Source organism: Mustela erminea, chromosome 16 (genome assembly GCF_009829155.1).
Source record: "Mustela erminea isolate mMusErm1 chromosome 16, mMusErm1.Pri, whole genome shotgun sequence".
Classification (NCBI taxonomy): domain Eukaryota; kingdom Metazoa; phylum Chordata; class Mammalia; order Carnivora; family Mustelidae; genus Mustela; species Mustela erminea.
Genome location: NC_045629.1, coordinates 76,673,540 through 76,694,589, shown reverse-complemented (window position 1 = coordinate 76,694,589; position 21,050 = coordinate 76,673,540). Strand labels below are relative to the sequence as shown.

Sequence of the window (21,050 nt, the reverse complement as noted above, 5' to 3'; positions counted from 1 at the left end):
CTTTTTTTTAAAAAAAATACTCTTCTCAAAACTCTGCTGACATCTCATGAGGCAGAAACGAGTCTCTGGACCACCCCCCACCCCCCGCCCAACCGGCTACAAGGCAGATGGGAGAAGGGAAAATTTTATCAGGCACATTGTTGGGAATTCTGTCCTAAAGGGAATAACAGATGTGGGAGAGGCCAGCCCACATAGTCAGCCATAGTTCATAAAGCTCCGAAGCCAGGATTGGCAGCTGAAATGAAATCTTGAAGGAATACTTAGTGGTAAGTGCTATTTCCACCACCTGCCGTCTTGTAAGCCATGTAGACAGTAGGAATAGGATAGGTGCCCTTTCGCCACTTACCAGCTTATAGGTGGTATGGACTCTGTGAATCTTGGTGCCCTTTGGGGGCCAGAGCTGGCCTCTCTCTCTGGGAGTTGGCTATCAGGTGGGAGGTGTGATCAAACAGATACTTGCCCCATAGTGAGCACTGCAGATAAAAGAACCAGTACACGGTGAAGGGGTCAGCCCAGTGCAGTGATGTTTGTGCTGAGGCTCTTCCGAGTGGGACACCTGCCGGCCTACGACAGTGTGGAGGCAGGTGCACGTCCTGGGAAGGATGGGCGGAGCCAGTGTCATGCCTCTGTTCCACGTGCCCAGTGTACCCCTAGCACCTTGTCTGTGGATGGCACGTCCCTGGAGATGCTGGGGCCGTAGAAGGCCGTCCACAGTCACATGGGAGGGGTCTGACTTAGAGTCCCAGTGCACATTCTGTCTTAAAGGTTTCTTTTCTTCGTGTACCATCTGGCACCGAGAGCAAACAGGTGTCAGAGAGCACACAGAGTCCAGGGTTTTGGACTTGGAACAGCCTCAGATTCCGTTGCAGCTGTGTGACCTCGGGTAGATCACTTGCCCTCTTTTGGCCTGTCTTCTCTTCTGTAAAGAGGACAGCTGTTACCTGGTGGGGCTGCGTGCTTTCGGGGAGAAGACTTGAAACGAATGCTCGGGGCGGGGCTGGAGTCGAGTAGGAGGCCTGATTGGGTGAGTATTTCTGCCATATTGCCACCTCCTCTGTATCTTGAGAGAGTGGCTTTCTAGGCTTTAACAGAGGAGGTGAGAGAGGAAAACTGTACAGCTTGGGTTTTTCTCTGTTGCTTGCTTTTGGCTGGATCAGACCCCTATGCAAAGGCATTTCGAAGATCTGGCTCTGAACCAGAGAAGGGCGGAGGTTGGAGATCTGGCTGGTGGAGGAAATCCAGCCAGCGTCGTAGCCAGAGAGAGGAGCCTTGGCAAGTCCCAGAACAGGGGACGTCCTCTCTCAGGCCAGGGGACAAGAAGTGCACGGGCCACTGCGTTTCTTGGTGCCCTCTCTGTGGGAGAATGTGGGGGTGTGAGGTAGGCCCCTTCCTACAGGATACGGCGTAGTGATTCGTCCCCTGGAGACAGAAGGACAGAATGTTCTTTGGGTCTAAAGAGGACAAAGCATGTGTTTGTGTTTTAATTCTCCATCCATCTCAGGTGCGGTCTTGGTTTTGGCCAGTGCAGAGAGAGCACCAGGGCTGGCTTAGCATCCTGTGCGTGCGTGTGCACGTGTGTGTGTGTGTGTGCGTGTGCGTGTGCGTGCTTCTGTGACTTAAGGAATGGGACTCGCACAAGAAAGATCACATCGGTCTTTTTTCCTCCTGCTGCCCGAGTGCCCTTGCTGTATTGCTTCCGCTTTCTGAGACTGGCTGCAGGCGAGCCGCGGCGAATGCTTTTGGCTGCACAGAGGTCCAGGCTAGTGGTGAGACGGCGTGGGCCACGGCCACCACCCTTGGGTGGTTCCTCCCTAGGATGAAACCTTGATGCTCCATGGGGCTTATGCAGTCCTGGGAGGTTCTGCACTTGTCCTGGGAAATTTCGTGCCAATCCTGGAGTTTGCAAGCGGGAGCAGGAGCTCTCCAAGAAGCCTAGAGCCAATTAAGAGGCAGAGGGGAGCCTGAACACCAGAGTAGTTAGTGGACTTTCTGGAGAAAGATAATTTATTCTCAGGTCTTAATGCAACAGTTCCTGACTGTCGGCTGGGGGCGTGGACTGGGTGCCGGGCCTGGGGACAGAACAGTAAGCCAGGCAGGGCTGCCCCTCGCTTCTTGGACACCTTTAGTTCTGGTTACAGGGAGGTATAATTTTAAGGCCTCCACAGAGCTGAGTCAACATCAGCTACACATCCCCACCCCAGTGGGCTGTCAGGGACATCCTTGGTGCCTGCCAGGGCTGGGCATCCTGTATCTGGCACTAAGTAGTACCCAGGCACTGCATTCAACACCTCGTTACCGTGTCCCAAAGACCCCCTTTCCTCCTGGCACTGTTTCAGACCCCAAGGTGACCTCCTCCCTTGAGGATCCCAGGGTGAGGAGGTTCGCTCCTGTCCTACAGCTAGGGACCCAGGGCTCAGAAGCATCGGGGAAGGGTAGGACTCAGATTTGAACCCTGATGACCTTAGGCTGGCAGGGATGCTGCTTAGCCTGGCCTATTTTTAGAGGGCGCCGTGTGGGTCCGCTGAGGAGACAATGGAGAATGTGACCCTTTCAATGAACCATTGTCCCCTATTGGCTTCAGGGCCAGGGCCAGGCCCAGCAGATGACCGTGGCCCCCACTGGGGGCCGGGCTGTTGATCCCTTGTCTGTGGATTTTTCCAGTGCTTGTAGAGGCAAGATCGGAGTGCCGGGCACCAATGGGAAGAGAGACCGTGGACTCTGTGTTCGTGACTGACTGCCGTTCTTGGGGTGATGAGGGAGGTGGCTCAGGAGGACCCTTGTGATGGGGATGGGCCTGGGACCGACAGGGAGCAGGCATCCCCTCCGTGCTGTGGTCTGTGTGGGCCCATCAGCGTCACCTGGTGAGCGCTCATACTCGGCGAGGTTCCAGCGTTCTCCCTATGTCACAGGTGTGAGGGCAGCCTGGGAAGGCCCCCTCAAGGACCCAGAATCCCCCGGCTTGCTTTAGGGGTCCTCGAGCGAGGGCTGGAAGCGCCGGCACCGCTTGCTTGGGATGGGGAGGGGAGTGGCTTCTTGCTACATGCGTGGAGAGCGCGCTGCCCTGTTCTGGAGGGAGAGCCTGAGAATTGGGGTGTATTTCTTGATTTGTGAGCCGGTTTCTTACAGGTCTGGGATGGAGGGGCTGTGGGCACAGTCCCTCCTGCTGTGTTCTGTCCCGCGGGCCTCTGGCATCCCCAGAGCTGCCAGGTCCTAGGTCTGTTCGCAGGGTACAGCCTGGGGGAAGGGCAGCTTGCCCAGCTCCACGAGGCTCCTAATTGGGGCATCTGGCCCATTTCTTCTTCTTGTCCATGTGGGGTGGACCCTGACCTTCTCTTTCCCGCCATTCATCAGCAGTTGAGATGGTTCACGTTTAGGTTGGTTTTGGGAGCAGGTTAGATGACATCTAGAATGTTCTCTCCTTAGTGAATAAATGTCAAGGGCTGACCTAAGGTGGCTTTCTGAGGCACGAATGTGGTTTGACTCTTCAGGCTTCTCAGAGTGTGAGGGCGTAAAAAGCCTGTGGGGAATATTGAGTGCGACCCTGTGGTGGGTCCTGAGTGTGATTCTGGGCAGCTGCCTTGGTTTCCCTGATCCAGGCTGTCACCATCCACCGTGGGAGCAGACAGTCGAGGAAGCTCGGGCTTTGATGACCCCCATTTCCCAGGTGCAGAAAACCAGGTCCTGTGCAGAGAGGGGCTGGGGCTGGTGCCTTTTCCACATTTCGGGCGGTTAATGTCCGCATCCGAGCCAGGACTCGTTCCTCTGCCTCCTAGCTTAGTTCCCCTTCGCTCCCTGGCTCTTGGAGCGGATTCTCTGGCCGGAGAGATCTGCTGCCCAAAGGCCAGAGCTCTGCTGACCAAATGAGAAACATACGTGGAGCTTCCTCAAAACACAGTTGGAAACTGGACGCACGCAATCAGCGGTCGCAGCCGCAGCAACGCTGAGAAGCCCACATCACAGAGCCCTCTGTCTCTGTCTTTCCTCAGGAGCAGGACATAGAGACGGTGCATGGCTCCATTCACGTCACGCTGTGCGGGACCCCCAAGGGAAACCGGCCCGTCATCCTCACGTACCATGACATTGGCATGAACCGTAAGTTACCGGGAGCCTCGGTTCCCGCTGGGGTGGGGAGGAGGACCGCTCGGAAGGGCCGCTGGTGGGAGGGCCGGCTGTTCCTCTTCTGCTGACACTTCCTGGGGCAGTTGTGAGAGTCTGGAAGAGCCTGGAATGCACGATGCAGGGCACAACGTTGTCTTTGTGCCTGGGTGTGCTGGGAACTCGGGGCCCTCCACGTCTGTGGGTGACAGTGACTTCTTTTGATCAGTGTGTACGGTTGTTTTTATGATTTTTGACCGAGTTGTACAACCATCAGCACAGGCCATTTAAGAACATTTTTTTATCACTCTGAAAACTTCGTTCTCGCAATCTCCCGAAGCCCCCAGCCCCCGGCCACCTCTGGTCTACTTTCTGTCTCTAAGGACGTGTGTATCCGGGACATTCGTTACAAACGGAGTCCTACCACACGGGGTCTTCTGTGGCTGGCTGCTTTCCTAATGGTTTCCGTCCATCCACATCGTCGTCCCCTGTGTTACGTCCGTCCTTCCTTGTTCCTGAAGGATACTCCATTGTGTGCACAGACCACGTTTCATATTTCCGTCCTTCCGTCGATGAACACTTGGATGGTTTTGCTTTTTGGCTATTCCAAATGAGGCTGCCGTGAATGTTCACGTTGTATTTTTGAGATTCCCAGGAAGTGTTACCATATGTGGGTTCCCCATGTTTCACAGACGGTAAAGGCGTAAGGTCTGCTGAATGTTAAAATCGCGCAGGATAGAAGGGAATCTTTCCGTGGAGATCGAGAAGGCACTGACGGCCTGCACGTCCAGGCCCCTCTGTAATCCTGAGTATCGCAAGCTGGGCGATGGTGTGATCGGTGATTGACAGCCTGCCTGGCTTGCGTGTTTTTCCTCCAGCTTCTTAGTACCTTGAGGTAGTGATGTCAGTCACGGAAAACCATTTTCCTTCATCGTCCCTTCTCCTATATCCCTCTTCCTCTCTGTGCCCGCCCTTGGATCCATTAGCTACCAGCTCCCGTGCTAGGTCCTTGGATATCTGCCATCTTATTTTTCCAAGCTCTGGTAAGGGATGGAATTGCCTGTGGCTGTTACCCTGTGGTGGAGGCTCACTGTTTCAGTAAGCCAACTGCAGAAACAGAAGCCCCCAAGATCTCTGTGGCTGTGCACAATACACATTTGTCTCTCCCTCCTGTAATGCCTCTGGGCATTCTGTGGGACACCTTTGCCTTGGTGATTCCAGAACGTAGGTTCCTCCAGCTGTGGCTCCTCCATCCCCTGGGGCCTCAGAGCCTTCTACATTTGGCAGGTGGCAGCAGGGAGAGAAACCTAGAAGAATGGGTGGCAGGTATTAACAAGAAACTGCGAGCTTCACACGCTATTGGCTAGAACCCGGTCACATGGCTGCCTCTCATTGCAAAGAAGTCTGGGAAATGTAGTCCCGCTGTGTGCCCAGGAAGAAAAGGGGGGTGGATGGGTGAACAGCTGGCCCTCTTTGCCTCAAGCACTCAGCAGTTGGGAGACTCCTCCAAGGCCACATAAGAAGTGAGAGAGTCCATGCTTTATCTCCTGTGCTCTCCTTGGTTGAGAGTCATGTGCCCTGGCCATTACTTCCAATGTGGGGGTTCCAGGAACCCAGACAGACAGAGGACATGAGTGCAGCAAGGTCCGTCGCAGCCCAGCTGATGGGGGGTGATGCTGGAGCCAGGACGGGAGCCTCCTCACAGCACCAGCTCCATCCTGTTTGGGCTCCAGCCCCTGCCGTATGCAGTGGAGCTTACCTGCCCTTGGCACCACCAGGCCCGCTTGCTTGCCTTTCGGCACCAGAGGCAAGTGGGAGGGGACAGGAAGGTCGGCATTCTTTCTCCTGCGTTCATTCCTCCCTGCATGGGAGTGAGAGCAGCAAAAGACCAATACATGCCACCAAGCACCCAGATGTATTCTGCCCTTACTCCTTCCTCGTCTCTCGCCCCTGCCTGTTCTCCAGACAAAACCTGCTACAACCCCCTGTTCAACTCTGAGGACATGCAGGAGATCACGCAGCACTTTGCCGTCTGCCACGTGGATGCCCCTGGCCAGCAGGACGGCGCTGCCTCTTTCCCTGTGGGGTAAGACCTAGAACCCCGTGCCCCCAGACGGGCACAGAAAAGCTGAGCAGAGGGTGGGGGAGGCGTCACACTGGGTCTCTGTTTCATGGCGGTAAGGTATATATAACCCCAGATGCACGCTTGGAACCATTCTCGAGCGCGGAGTTCAGTAGTGTCACATGCGTTCACCCTGTAGTGCAGCCATCCCCACTGCCTGTCGCCAGGACTTTTTCAGCCTCCTAAACTGAAACGCTGTCCCTGCTAAGCACTAACTCCTTGCCCCCCACTGCCCCAACCCCCACTCTCACCCACCCAGGGAGCTAGCTTTTTAATAGGTGCGCATGACAGGCACACGGTCGAGTGGAGAAGACTTTCACAAGAAAAACAGTATGGAAAGTTCTAGAAAGGTGGGAAGAAAAAGAGAGGGAACAATAGGAAATAATCTTGATGAAGTACTTCCTGTGGTCCAGGCTTAGGTTATTTTTTATCTTTTTCTTTCTCTTTTTTTTTTTTTTTTGAAGATTTTATTTATTTATTTGACAGAGAGAGATCACAGGTAGACGGAGAGGCAGGCAGAGAGAGAGAGGGAGGGAAGCCGTCTCCCTGCTGAGCAGAGAGCCCGATGCAGGACTCGATCCCAGGACCCTGAGATCATGACCTGAGCCGAAGGCAGCAGCTTAACCCACTGAGCCACTCAGGCGCCCTCTTTTTTCTTTTTTAAGGTTTATTTGAGAGAGAGAAAAAGAGTGCCCAAGGGCAGGGGAAGGGGCAGAGGGAGAGGGAGAGACAATCCCAAGCAGACTCCCAGCTAGCAGGGAGCCCAATACGGGCTCAGTCCCATGATCTGAGATCGTGAACTGAGCTGAGATCAAGAGTCAGATGTTTAAATTAACCTACTGAGCCACCCTGGTGCCCCCACCCCCCCAGGTTAGTTTTTATTCATACGGGTCACTTGCACTTAGTCCTGTGGCTAGGATATATGTGCCTGGTGTTACAGTTCCATTTCCTGGATGAAGAAACTAAGGAGTGAAAAGGCTAAGTACCTTGCTCAGAGTCCTGCAGCTCATTTAACTGGGGGAATCGGAGACTCTGCTGACTTGAAGGATCATGTTCTTTTTAGAACTTTAGGGTCTCTTGTCCCAGGGATTTAGCTGCCTGCTTCTCCCCAGTGTGCAGCCAGCATGGGCTTCTGGTTTCTGCTGTGAGGCTGAGACAGGCTTCCTGAGTGCCCGGGACCATCAGTGTCCCCTGGAGGGAGGCAGACCTCTTGGAGGCTGTCATTAAACCGGGGTGCAGCAGGCTCAGGGGTTTCAAGTCTCCCAGGAGGGGCCTCTTGACATTGACAGGTAGCTTCCTCTCCGCTCTTCTCTTTTCTAATTGGTGTTCAGAATTATCCTTAATAATGAACCTTTGTCAGAGACCGGGAAGGACACCGGCACATGGGGCCACGACCAAAAATGAAAAGCTTCCTAATACCCTGGGACTCTGTTATCTGTTCACTAGCAGATGAAGCCATAGGTCTGTCAGCAAATCCATCCTTGTTGGGAGCAAGTGTTTGAGAGACTTGTGGTAACGCAGTGGCTCTTAGCTCCCCATAGGAGGATTTAAAAAAAAAAAGTCCTGAGCTTTGAGCCCCACCCTGGGGAGTTTTTATTAAGTTGACCTGGAGGCCAAGGGTTCAGGGTGTTTGCCCCCCATCCCCTGGGTCAGCAGGTGATTTTAGTGTGTGGCTGGTGGCAGCCACGGCCTGAACAGGCCCTGCCTTATTTCTGCCTTCTGTAGTTGGGGGTCTCCTGTGCCCTCTGGGGTATGTTCCCTCTGTCCTGAGGCGGAGGCAGCAAAGCAGGGTTGGGGACTCCAGCTCTGGAGTCAGCTTCCTACATATGGCGGGGTGGGGGGGGGCTTGTGTAGAATCCCTTTGCCTCCTGACTCTGCATCCAACCCCAGGAACAGCAAGGAAAGAAGCCGTTGGGTAAGTGGCTTCCCCAGAATCCCCTTTTAGGGACTGCGGGCTGTAAACTGAGCCATGGCCATTTCAGAAGGAAACTGGCCCCATTTATGTGTAGACAAACCAGCCAGGCTCTTTCTGGCTCTTTCCAGAGCTTTTACACCTGCTGGGTTTCCCTCCTGGAATATGTTTCCTCTACTCTACACTCCTCAAACCCCAATGCCTCCTTCAGTGTCACTTCTTCCAAGAAGCCCTCCCTAACCACCTGATCCAAAAGAACAGGGATCCCTGTCTCAGTTTCCCTTCTGAACACCCCCACCTACCTCACTGTTACGTCCTTTGTCGTTACGCTTCCTTGTTTCGCCTGGCCCCTGTGTGGGACCGGGGTTTTGTGCTCATGTGGTCTCCCTGGGGAAGAGTGAGCACCTGTAATTCCTTTGTGGACGGGCCTCCTCCCGGAGTCCTCCTCCCGGAGTCCTCCTCCCGGCGACCAGCCCTGTGGGATGCCTCCTAGTCCAGGATGCTCCTGTGCCTCCCCGATACTGTGGCCTATCCTCTGGTCTTGGGCGGAGTTTTTCGGACTCCCACAGGGACCCATCCAGAGACTCATGGGATGTCTGAGAAGCTGGTCCTGACAGCGAGCCGTGTGCATCTTCTGATAAAAAGGGCCCAGCTTGCTCATGGCACCCAAGGCCTTGGGAAAAGGGGTGATTGTTGGAGTTCTTCCAGGCAAGTCGGGAAAGAAAACATGCAGGAATTCTGGCTAGGGTTGTTGGCTCCTGCAGGGGCAGAGCTTTAGTTTTTCTGGAGATCCAGGGAGGTGAGCACACACGGTGTGAGCAGGCAGAGGGAACAGCTTATGTGAAGGCCAGGAAGAGAGCAGGCGTGGAAATGCTCCACGAGACACTGGGGGCAGCGCTGGTGGGAAGTGGCTCCTCACTGTGCGGGGGGTTGGCATGGGTATGCCTATGGGAAAGGGGGGCACAGAGGGAACAAGAAGCCTCGTGTGGGCCTGGCCTAAGGACTTGGTGACAGGCAATGGTGGTTCCCTGCACTCTGGGAAGGGGAAGCATCCACCGTAATGCATAGGCTTAGGGCAGCCCGCAGACTCCACACTCAGGCAGGAACCATGGTTCCAGAAAATGGGTGAATCGAGGCATCCCAGTGCTTTCAGATCCTGCTGGGTGTTCCGTCTCCCAAAGCCCACTGTGTCTAGCTCATCCGCATGGCCTGCTTCTCTGTGCTCTCTCCGAGTTCCAGAGCATCTCTCAGGGTCAGGGGGGAGAAGGGAGGAACTTCCCCATGGCCAGGAATGTTCTAGGGAGAGCTGCTGGCAGGCCTCCTTCTGGGAGGTGAGCGAGAAATCCCAGAGCCCACGGGAGATGCCATTCCAAAGGCCGGCCTTGCTGTGAAGCCGAGTGGCTTATTCCGGCTTCACTGCTATTTATAATCTGTATACCGGGGGAAATCACGGGAACCTCACAGGGTTGCCGTGTAAGTATTAGATGAGCTGCTAAGCCTCCTCTGATGCTTGCTGTGGGACCTGGAGCCTAGGAAGCAATCTTTCAAGGGTCAGTTTACAAACGGGGAGGATTGGGGTGGGGCGCGGCCTCGAGCAGGGACTGAGGCTGGTGCGTGTGGCTCGATGCCGGGACGGAGGGCTGCAGGGGGCTGGGCAGGGGGCTGAGCAGGGGCTCGGGCACATGGGTCAGGTTGTGCAGGAGTCCTGCCCTTCAGTCCTGTTCCTGCTTGAATGGTTCATTTCCGCCGGGGTCCAGGCCCCCACTAATGGCCTCTGCATGGCTTCCCCCAAGGTACATGTATCCCTCCATGGACCAGCTGGCCGAAATGCTTCCTGGAGTGCTCCACCAGTTTGGGTAAGAGCGAGGGATCGATGGCCCCAGCAGCCTGCAGAGAAAGGTGGCTTCTAGCCTCTGCCTCTCCTTTGGCTTTGATCTGGCCTGGCCACTGAAATGTAGGGTGAATGGTCAGGAAAGAAATGAGCTGTCACACCGTCTCGACTCTATGGTCTGCCTCCCTCCCGCTGGGCTTTTCTCCATGAGCAAATCCATCACCTAAAGCCCGCCTCCCCCCCAACCTTTCCCTGCCCCCTCTTCTTTCATTGCTCTTCCTTATTGATGGAATGTTCTGGAAGAGGGTGGCCTGCCTTCCATTTCTCCCTCCATGCCCTATTTCTGAAGTGCTCATTTGCCTTTTACTTGAGCCTTTTGTGTGAGGATCATACCTCAGAGTTCTTGGCCAATTTATTTTCCTTCCTAGTTTCAGAGTCTAAAATAAAGCTTAAGAGGGGAAGAAGTGGTGCGTAATGGGCCTTCCATAAATGTCAGGCAGTCTCTCAGAGCCTGCCTGAGAAAAGGGATGAGTCTCTCCCAAGGTCACGGTGTTCTGTCAAGCCGTAAAGCATGATGCATGTCAGGTCCTTGAGGCAGCGTGTTCTGGCTTGCCAGCCACACTCCGCCATGAGCGGGACAGACGCTGGGGGCGGTGGTGTTCCTTAGGGGCCAGGAGTGGGGGAGGTTTTAAGAGGGTCATTAGGGCTCCCATTGCTCATCCTTGTGTGACATGCCTTTTTATCTCTGCTTGCAGGCTGAAAAGCATTATTGGCATGGGAACGGGAGCAGGCGCTTACATCCTCACTCGCTTTGCTGTGAGTTCTTGGGCTTTTTTTAAAAAAATGTGTTAATGCAACTGAGTCAGAATTAAGGAAAATAACTGGAAAAGCATCAAAAATCCCAGAATGAAGAGAGAGATGACCCGTAATTTAAGTCTGAAGGAAGAACCGCAGTTCACATGGTGGTGTGTGGTCCAGAGTCGTGTGTGCGCGCACGCGTGCGAGTGTACTCATGCACGTGCTGACAACCTTGCCTTTCCTACGGCAGACAGACTGACTCTTTGATCACTGGTCTCGCTCACTTCTTGGTTGGTTGTGGGCAGGTCCTCATGTCACCATATCTTCTGCTGCTTCATGAAAACCCCACAGCTTCCGGATTCTGACTGATTCTCCACTAGAATCAGAGACACATAGGTTCACGTGACTGTGGGTCCAAGCCAGGTGCTCCTGGAGCCCTTGCGTCCTTACCGAGCAGCTGCTTAAAAATGCAGCAGTGCTTGTTTGATGAATAGACTTGAAGGTATTCCGACTGCATGTCATTTGCTGGATGTTGTCAGAACTCAGAAATGCTGGTATGAATTAAAAAAAACAAAACAAAACAAAACACAAAAACCCAGAACCCTGACGGACGAAGCTCTGGGCTGATAAAGGAAGACCCGTGTTCGATATGAGATGGACACAGATGTGTCTTCCAGGAGTGGTTGCTAAGGAGCCATGACCATGCCCTTCCTGACCTTGAAACTGGTTGCTCTGGTAGACCCATCTGGCAGCGGGGGGGGGGGGGGGGGGGTGGCTGCAGGAAGGGGAAGTGATTTGCCCAAGGCAGGTGTGCCAAGCGCACACACGTCTCCTTCCCCTGCTTCCCCGCCCCACTGTCTCGGGCTCAGTCCTGCGTCTGTTGAACTGGAGCCTCCGTTTGGCATGGGAGGTGGGGCTGAAGGGTCTTGAGGGCAGCAGACTGCTCTGGGGATGCACATGGGCCCTTTTCTGGTACTTTTCTCCATTTTCTGCTTCACCTTGGAAGTGCATGCTATCTGAGATCATGGTGTTGCCACTCACCTTGTATCTTGAATTGCAGCTGAACAACCCCGAGATGGTGGAGGGACTCGTCCTTATCAACGTGAACCCTTGTGCAGAAGGCTGGATGGATTGGGCTGCATCCAAGGTGAGGCTGGGGGTCAGGGCCAAGACCAAGGTCACTATCAGGGTCAGGGCTCCAGTCACGGCCAGGGTTAGGGCCAGGGCTATGGTCAGGGCCAGGGTTAGGGTCAGGGCTAGGGTCAAGGCTGGGACAGGGGCAGGGGCAGGGTCAGGGCCAGGGTCAGGGTCTGGGCCAGGGGCAGGGCCAGGTCAGGGTGAGGGTCTGGGGTAGTGTCAGGGTCTGGGATAGGGTCAGGGTAAGGTCTAGGGTCAGGGTCAAGCAAGTGGAATAGTTGTGCCCACCCAAACCCCTTGCAGCCTCCTACTCCCCACCCCTTTAAAGAAAACAGTTTGCTTTGCTTTGTTTGGGGTAGTAAACATGACCTCAGCCATTTGCCATTCAGAAGATTCCAGTAGGACACTGTGATCTAAACTAGACATCCCATGGGGACGTGAGTCCTCGAGCCAGCTTGGATAAGCATAGCTTGGGTTAAGAAGTGTTTCCTGAGGACCTAACATGCACTGGGCTTCGGTCAAGACACTGGAAATCAAAAGAGGAACAAGACAAAGGCCTCTGATGTCAGGAACCCACATATCATTGATGAAAAAGGAGGGTGTGTTTAGGACCAGCGCCGCTACTCATTTGATGACGACAATAATTAGCTAGTGTGTCCTGAGTGTTTCCCAGGCGCTGTTCACACTGTCTGACCACATTGAATCCTCCCAGTGACTCCGGGCGGTGGACTTGCTAAAACCAGGTTCTGGAGGAGGAAAGTGAGGCTCAGAAGTGAAGGAAGCTGTCCAAGATCGCACAAAGCTAGACAGTGGGAGAACTAGGGCTGAATCCAGACCCCATGGACTCCGTAGTCCTTGGGCCTCACCTCCTGCCTCCTTCCCCCGTCTCATCCAGCAGGTGTGGAACGGCCCCTTGACCCAAGCACTGCAGGTCTGGGAATACAGAGGGGGCAGGACCCATGCTGTCTTGGGAGGCTCAGCTCTGGCTGGTGTCCTAGCGTTCCTTGTTTATCTTTTAAAAATGATTATTGTGTTTTTTATAAAGGCACCAGTATTTGCCAAGGGAAGAGGTTAGCCGTTCCAATTGAAACAGGACAGAACCTTTCAAGCTGGGGTGATCCTGGCCTTTCATTTTGAAAGTATGTTTTTGCCAAGTGTTGGGTGGCTGTCGCAGACCAGCGTTTGAAGGGGTTGCGCCCCTCCCTGCTACCTCCCACACGTCTTGGCCACTCTGATACTGCATTTCTTTCTGGAACCTTCTGCCAAAATGCAGGAGCCCATCCCTCTGATCTGCGTGATATTCAGAAGCGGAGCACACTCCCTGTTTTTTATTCTATTTTCCAGGAAAGGAAGTGATATTACTGTCAGCCAGTTTGGCTTCTGGGTAACTGTTTGGAGCCAGACGTGGAGGGCTGGGGACGCTGACCATTGGCCAGAGTAGGGCCTGAGGAATGTCTGTGTGGCTTTAGTATCTGCACCATATCCTTCCTTTCCAACCCCAAGAGGAAAAAGCCCTATATCGGGAGTCGTCTATGATGTGTCAGGCACTGACGTCAGATCCTATGACACGTGTGGTCGCTTCATGTTACCCTCACCTTGACCTTGCGTCTTTGAAGCTCCCGGCATGGCTGCTTAATAGATAAGAGGCTCGAGCTTCAGAGGCTCTGCAACCCACCCAGACCCACACAGCACGTGTAGGGCAGGACCCCCAGTCTGAAGAGTCCCCTGGTCTGGAGCTTCTCTATCCTGCCCATCCTTGCCTGACACCGAAATTGGTCAGCATGCATTTATGGAGCTCCTGCTGTATCCTGAGCATTTATGGAGCTCCTCTTACATACCTAGCGTTCATGGGGCTCCTGCTGTATACCTGGCATTGTGTTGGGGAGAGAGAGAGAGGGGAGAAAGTTGGCCGTGTCTTTAGTAACCTCCATATATTCCAAGAAAGGATACTGGCTCGACGGGGCTAGTCTAGAGGATGATACAGGAAGGCTAGTTCAAGGTAAGCAGGTCCTGGGGTAGAGACTAGAAGAGCTTGGTGTGTGTATAGAAGAAAGGGAGGGGGGCCTCCTAGGGACAACCCAGTGTGCTACAGCACAGGGAAGGCCAGGAGCAGGCTGTGTCTCCGTTCAGCTCCTATTTTCTGTGCATCTTTGCACTGTGCGTGGGGCCCTGGGAACAAGTGATTGGTGGAGACTCAGGTGCTGCCTTCAGGGAGGGCCCAGGTCCTTTAGGCAGCTGGAACAGGTAAGCAAGTGCCCATGAGGGGGCTCTCTTCAGACCTAAAAGTGTGGGGGGCGCAGCACTGAAGGCTTTGCTGACCCACCACCGCAAACACCTGTTCTCACCACAACTGTTCTTGCCCTGCCCAGATCTCCGGATGGACCCAAGCCCTTCCAGACATGGTGGTGTCCCACCTCTTTGGGAAGGTGAGTGGCGTGGCCTCACATCCTGTCCTTCATGCCATGCGACCGCGTGCTGCTTGGGCCTTGGGCGCAGAGACCAGCCAGACACAAACCCCTGAGACAGCTGCTGACGTCCGCCTCGCCCACAGCGCCCGTGGCTGCTTTCCAATGAGGTCCCGCTTGCTCTCTTTCTAACATGAGGCTTTTTAAAGGTGCTTTGGTATTAGAAGTATGAAATTTCACCAATGCTGACACATACGCACATTCCCCATAAAGCCACACTGATTGAGATGATGACCATATCCATCACCCCTGAAAGCCCCCCATGCCCCTTGCTAAGCCTTCCCTCCCTGCCCCTTGGACAGCTTCTGATCTGTTGACCATCGCTGGAGATGAGGTCGTATTTCCTAGAGTTTTACATAAAAGGCACCACATAGTACGTATCCTCGTGCGCTGGGCGCAGTTGCTTTGAGATCCGTCTCTGCAGCTGCTCCCTTGCTTTTCCCGCTTCTGGTAGCTTCAGAATTCTCCGGCTTGTGGCTCAGCCCTCCAGGCTCTGTCTCTGTCTCTGGTGGCCTCCGCGTCTGTTTCAGATCTCCCACTGGGGGCACCTCAGTGGAGCGCCCGACTCTTCGATTTCAGCTCCGGGCATGATCTCGGGGTTGTGAGATCGAGCCCGGCGTCAGGCTCCGCGCTCAGCATGGAGTCTGCCCGCCCCGTGCCCTCTGCTCCTCCCACTGACTCACGCTCTCTCCCTATGTCTCAAATAAATAAATTAAATCTTAACAACAACAACAACAACAACAAAAAATCCCTCCCTCTGCCTTTCTCTTATAAGGACACTTGCCGTTAGATTTGGGACCTACTGGGATGATCTCGAATGATCTCATTTCAGGATCCTTCTCTTAATGGTATCTACAAAGACTTCTTTTTCAGATAAGTTAGCGGTCACGATGCCCAGGGGTTTGACATGGACGTGGCCTCTGGGGCTAGCCTGCGGCCCACGGTAGCTGTCTTTCCCTTTGTGCTCCCTTCAGTTTGCGATACGTCTCCTCCACCCGAGTGTGTATCATCTGAGCCTGAGGGGACCATGGGAGAAATTAAAGTCAGTTTCTGTATTTCCTTGCAGGAGGGGGTGTCAAGTATAGGGTGAGAGTCTGACCTGCTTCTGCCCCACATTACTTGAGGAACCCCCAGGTTGCTATAGTTTGTTGTTTTGTTGTTCTTTGTTTTTTTGTTTTGTTTTGTTTTTTTTTGTTTTCCCAGGTTGCTATAGTTTGTTGTTTTGTTGTTGTTCTTTTGTTTTTTTGTTTTGTTTTGTTTTTTTTGTTTCTGTTTTTTGTCTGAAACCGCAGCACAATGTATGATGGTTTTTTTCTTGATTACGTTTCTAACGGCATGTTGGCTTCTTTGTTGCTTCACTGATTGATCATGGACTGTTTAGACAATAGCTCGGGCTGGACATGGGGCCCCTTTTGCTCCCTCCCTGTCCTGCCCTGGTGGCCACTGATCACATCAGGCCATTTCGTGGAGCCATCACATCCGCTCTCTTACAAATGAGAAACAGAGCAAGCTTGTAACTTGTTTGTTTGTCCCAAATCACATTCAGAAAGAAACCAGGGGAAAGCTAAGGCTTCTGCAGGTCTCTGGCTCACCCCCCGCCCCCGGAAGCTGAGAAGGCCCTTCTTTCCAGAAGGTTCACAGGAGTTGCATGCTTTGGTTTTGTGCTTCCAGCATGAAAAACTTCTCAACTCCCCCTTAAAAACATTAACTCCTAAGAGTTGCATCAATTTTTACTCTTTACAAAGGGCTTTTATGTGCACCACCTCTCTTAATCCCACAGCCTGCTGATACAGGGAATAGTCATCCCCGCTTTAATTTTTGAGGGGACTAAGGCTCCAAGAGGTTAAGACACTTGCCCCCAAAAAAGGACAGTGTCAGAGACAAGCTCCAGGTTTGGGAGGACTGACCTCAAATTAAAAAGGCCTGAAGAAGTAAGGAACCCAGAAGAGCATTTTTTGTTTTTTTTTTTTTTTTAAAGATTTTTATTTATTCATTCGACAGAGAAAGATCACAAGTAGGCAAAGAGGCAGGCAGAGAGAGAGAGTGAGAGGAGGAAGCAGGCTCTCCATTGAGCAGAGAGCCCGATGTGGGACTCGATCCCAGAACCCTGAGATCATGACCTGAGCCGAAGGCAGAGGCTTAACCCACTGAGCCACCCAGGTGCCCCCCAGAAGAGCGTTCTTTTCCCTTTGTGGGTTTGCATTCCTTCCTGTTATCAGCTGATAGGCAAATCAGACCGCATTTCCTGCAGCCTGCTCAGGCTCCGTGGGAGTCGAATGCATTATGCCTTATTATCTCTGTACCTGCATAATCCAAAGAAAGGAAGTACTCGGGAGTGGCCCCGGGGACCTGGTCCCAGCAAAGGCTGTCTTCCTCTTTCGATGCAGGAGGAAATGCAGAACAATGTGGAGGTGGTCCACACCTACCGCCAGCACATTGTGAATGACCTGAACCCCAGCAACCTGCATCTGTTCATCAACGCCTACAACAGGTATTAGTCCGCGGCTCGACCACCGAGTGGCCATCAATCGAGTTCCTTTTGTTGGTCTGGAATGTGGCCTAAGGCAGAGGGGGCTTATGAACTCAATAGAGGATCCAGCCCCTGAATTTGAACAAAGAGATGGCTGGGAGAGGGAGACAGGTGCTTCCCGGAGTTCTGCACTCCAGACGAGGGGGACGCAGGCATGAGGGAGACACGGTCACGCGCACACCCCCCCCCCCCACTGGGGTTTGGAATAAGTGTCCGTGCCCCGGATGACCCTGCAGAGAGGCCAGGTGTGAGGAGGGTGAAGAGAGTGAGGGCGGGAACGAGGGGGAGGGAGGAGTCCAGAGAAGCTGCTGGAAGGTGAGTCAAGCTAAGGACAAGGAGCACATCCCTCCAGCCTTTGGCAAGGTGTTAGCCCTCTTCATGATAATGAGGGGCTGGTCTGGACCTCAGCTAAGGGAGGGGACAGCTCAGGGACACTGGTGGCAGCCAGGTGTTCTGAAAACAGGGAACGCCGTCTGCTGCTCTCCCATTTGGGGGACAGGAAGGAGCCTCGGGACGGTATCTCTCTGCAGTCAGTAGCTTGCTTCATGAAAGGCGCTGGTGTCTAACAAAGTTCAGGGTCCATCTCCTCTACCATCCTCCCAGCATCCCGCCTCTCAGTGCAGGAGGGAGAGGTCCTGCCCCAGTGGGCAACTGAAGACGTGGGACCCTGCAGAGCATTGCTTAAGCAAATACTTCCCGAGAGCCGGAACAATTAGGCTGTTGGCTAAGCAGCAGACCTGCAGAGACCAGAACAAACCTCCAAGTCCCACACACTGCTTTGCCCTCATGGTGCCCATAGGAATCAAGTAAATCCTCTTAAAAATCCTGGGACACTGTTACCATCACCATTTCCTGCCAAGGAAGCACATGCACAGAGAGGTTCAGCATTCTGCCCAAAGTCACACAGCGAGGACGTGGAAGGGTGTGATTTGAATCCAGTCTCTCTGGCTCCAGGCCATGCTCTGGAAAAGAGTGTCTGCTGGTAGGAGCCCTCAGGAGGCGAGAGGCTGGATAGACGTCTGCAGGGGTGAGCCATGGGGCTGGCCGGGCCCATGCTGGGCAGACGAGGCACAGTAGGAAACCGTGGGAGGCTTTGAAATGCGGGAGGGAAAGGATCAGGTCTGCAGTGTAAACGAGATTGTGTGGAGGACTCGGGTTGGGGACAGGAGGTGGGTGCCATGGGAAATGAGTGAGTCCTGCTGTCCCTAAAACCATTTACATGGGCCCTGAGAGGCTGTGCTGGCCCGGAGAGCCATGCGGGTTGGGACACGAGTGTTTTGCCAGGACAGCCAGTGGCAGGGCCTCCTGGGATTAGGGAGACGGGAGGGGCTGTCCAGGTAACGATGTAACCATGCGTTTGTCGTCTGCAGCCGGCGGGACCTGGAGATTGAGCGGCCGATGCCGGGAACCCACACAGTCACCCTGCAGTGAGTGGCCTTTCTCCCCCTCGCCATCTTGTCACCTTGCTCAGCCCCTGGCAGGGCCGTCCTTCTGTGTTTGGCAGGGGTGGCGCTCTGTGCCAGGACATCCATCAGTGGCGCGCCCTGGGTGTGTGCTTCGCAGGAGGCAGGCCTGGCCCAGTCTCTCTCACCTACTTGATGTGCAGGAGTTCAGTTCCTGGGGGTGTCCCTGTGACTTGGGTGGGAGCCTAGGGTCTCAAAGATGCATGTACTTTGGATAAAACTTACTAAGTACCTGCTCTATGTTGAATATTGCATTAGGCTTTGCTTTCACAGAACCTGGAGATGACTAAGACATGAGTCCCACCCTGAAGTACCCTATAAGCTAGTCATGGGTACAGCGGACTGCATTCTGCCAGTATCCTCTGTCTTTTGTAGTTCTGTCAGTGAGCCATGTTATTTGACACCTGAACTTGGCACATGCCATTCCCTTTGTCGGGCATGTCCTCGTGGTCTCTGGTCTTGATTGTTGGCAGAGCCCTACTCCTCCTTCCTTGGGGAGAGGATGCTTGAGACTAAAACATCAGGGCCCAGAAATTCTCTGGCTGAAATTCATACTAAGGTGTAAATGACTATCATCTCAGTTTATCTTGAAACAAAGCAGAGGATGGAAGGAGAGGAAAGTTCGAAAAGCAAAGGGTACTGGGGAGACCAAAACAAATATTTTTAGAACTCTGGTCTCAGCCTGGGAGGCCTGGGAGCATATGAATCTTTAATAAGTAAACTTTGTGTTAACTCGCTTTTCTCTCTCTGTCCCCAGGTGTCCTGCTTTGTTGGTGGTTGGGGACAACTCTCCTGCTGTGGATGCTGTGGTATGTAGGAATCGTCCACTTGTTTCTGTGCTTAAGTCGACAGTCCGAATCTGGTTGGCCTTTGGGCAGAGGGCCCCAACATCAGCCTCTACCCCTGGTGACTGCCAGTCCTGTTTGCTTGGCACCGGGTCCTCTGTCTTTTATTTCCAGGCCCAGCACCTGCTGTTCCACCTCCCATTGGTCTGTTTAGATGGGCATGTTTGCCGCTTGGCTTCCCGGCCAACAGACTCTCCTCTCGTTCGGGAACCTGGTAGAGTTTCCAGACGTGCTTGGTGCCTGATTTTCTGGCAGGGCAGAGAGGGCCTTGGGGAGTGGCGTTTAGACCAGGCTTTCTGAGTCATTTCATCCCTTAATTCTCACCTGGGATGTTGGGGAGGCAAAGCGCAGACTTGACCTTCGCATAGCCCCACAGCTGAAGACAGAGAACCTTAGGGGTTACTGAGCAGAGTGCTAGCGTGGTGACACACCTTGTGGCTACAGAGTGGGACTTGAAAAGGGCCATGAGTTTCCTGTGATCTGACCCACCAGGCATAATCATAGGATATATCAGTAGAGATATTGTTCATATGAAGGGAGATGATAATCTTACTGTAGGGCACTTGGAACATCACAGGTTACATGTGGGTATTTTGTCCAGTTTGGATGCGCTTCTGAGATAGTCATTGACAAATTAAAGCTAGTGGGTGTTAATCTCGTATGAAGACTGGTTGTCAGGACTGCAGATGTTGATCCGCCTGTAGAACCTCTGGCAGCACTGGGTTAAGTAAGCCCATTCATGCAGCAGCTGTTTCTGGAGCATCTGCGGGATTTTAGCTCATCGTTGTAACAATCCTTCGAAAAAAGATTACCCCCATTTTATGGATAAAGAAACCGCGGCTCAAAGAAATTAAGTAACTTGTCAAAGGTCGCTAGTAATGACAGGGCTGGAACTTCGGTTACGTCGCTTCATCTTGAAGCCCACATTCTTTCCTCCATGCTAGTGGGAAGACGAGTTGCCGCTATGGGGGCAGCAAAGGGGGAGGGCTGATGACCTTGGCTGTGGGTGGGAAATTAACAGATCTCTTCTCCCTTTTCCTGGTCCAGGTGGAGTGCAACTCGAAATTGGATCCAACAAAGACTACTCTCCTGAAGGTACAGGCAGAAGGATGCGAGTTCGTCTTTGTTCTTTCTCAGAAACCCCTAGCTCGCTGCAGAATGGAGTAGTGCCTAATTGAGGCACAGCTGGGGGTCAGAGACCGTTGAAATAATTATTTAATGTGTGTGTTCGTGAACATCTATCTGTTGTGCCCGTGGCTGGACACCCTAGGCTGCAGAGATGAAAGGAACTGTCTAGACCCCTGGGGGGAGCCCTAGAGTCTGTGGGCTACTGGCCTTGGTTCTCCAATGAAGGATGGACTAGGATTTGTGCAAGCAGGGGCTCTCCTAAGTGTTGGGCTGGATGTTCCTCCAAGAGGGGCTCTGCCATGGGAGGGCAGGACTTTGGCAGCTTCTCTGGGTACTTGAGGTGCTCCCTGTCCCTGAGGCCAGATGGAGGGTCTATGCCCTCCCTGACTTCCCAGTCCAGCCGCCATATTGTTTGTGACTTGCGTAAAGGTACCACACAAGATGAGGACCCTTTCTGGTTGTACCCCCAGGAGGGCCGGCAACCCAGGTAGGGCCTGTGTGGAATGAGCTGAGGGTCTGTGGAGGACTGTGCCTTCAGTGGCCTTGTGAAAGGCACTGGGAGGCGTCTGATACTGAGGAGGGGACCTGGTCCCCGGAGCCGGCTCTTCACTTTCTTTCTTTCTTTCTTTCTTTCTTTCTTTTTTTTAAAGATTTTATTTATGTATTTGACAGAGAGTGAGATCACAAGTAGGCAGAGAGGCAGGCAGAGAGTTGGGGGGAAGCA

At 53.4% G+C, this 21,050-nt stretch overlaps 1 protein-coding gene across 1 annotated transcript in view; it reads left to right on the top strand.

Annotated features, from left to right (window-relative positions):
* Positions 1-21,050, top strand: part of NDRG1 (N-myc downstream regulated 1) — a 53,562-nt gene that overhangs the window by 21,834 nt on the left and 10,678 nt on the right. Inside the window, exons 4-13 of the mRNA XM_032315612.1 lie at positions 3,987-4,092; positions 6,061-6,181; positions 9,923-9,985; positions 10,716-10,776; positions 11,819-11,905; positions 14,265-14,321; positions 16,748-16,851; positions 18,261-18,317; positions 19,111-19,162; positions 20,246-20,293. Of these exons, the coding sequence (XP_032171503.1) occupies positions 3,987-4,092; positions 6,061-6,181; positions 9,923-9,985; positions 10,716-10,776; positions 11,819-11,905; positions 14,265-14,321; positions 16,748-16,851; positions 18,261-18,317; positions 19,111-19,162; positions 20,246-20,293 (756 nt within the window). The remainder of the gene's footprint in view (positions 1-3,986; positions 4,093-6,060; positions 6,182-9,922; positions 9,986-10,715; positions 10,777-11,818; positions 11,906-14,264; positions 14,322-16,747; positions 16,852-18,260; positions 18,318-19,110; positions 19,163-20,245; positions 20,294-21,050) is intronic.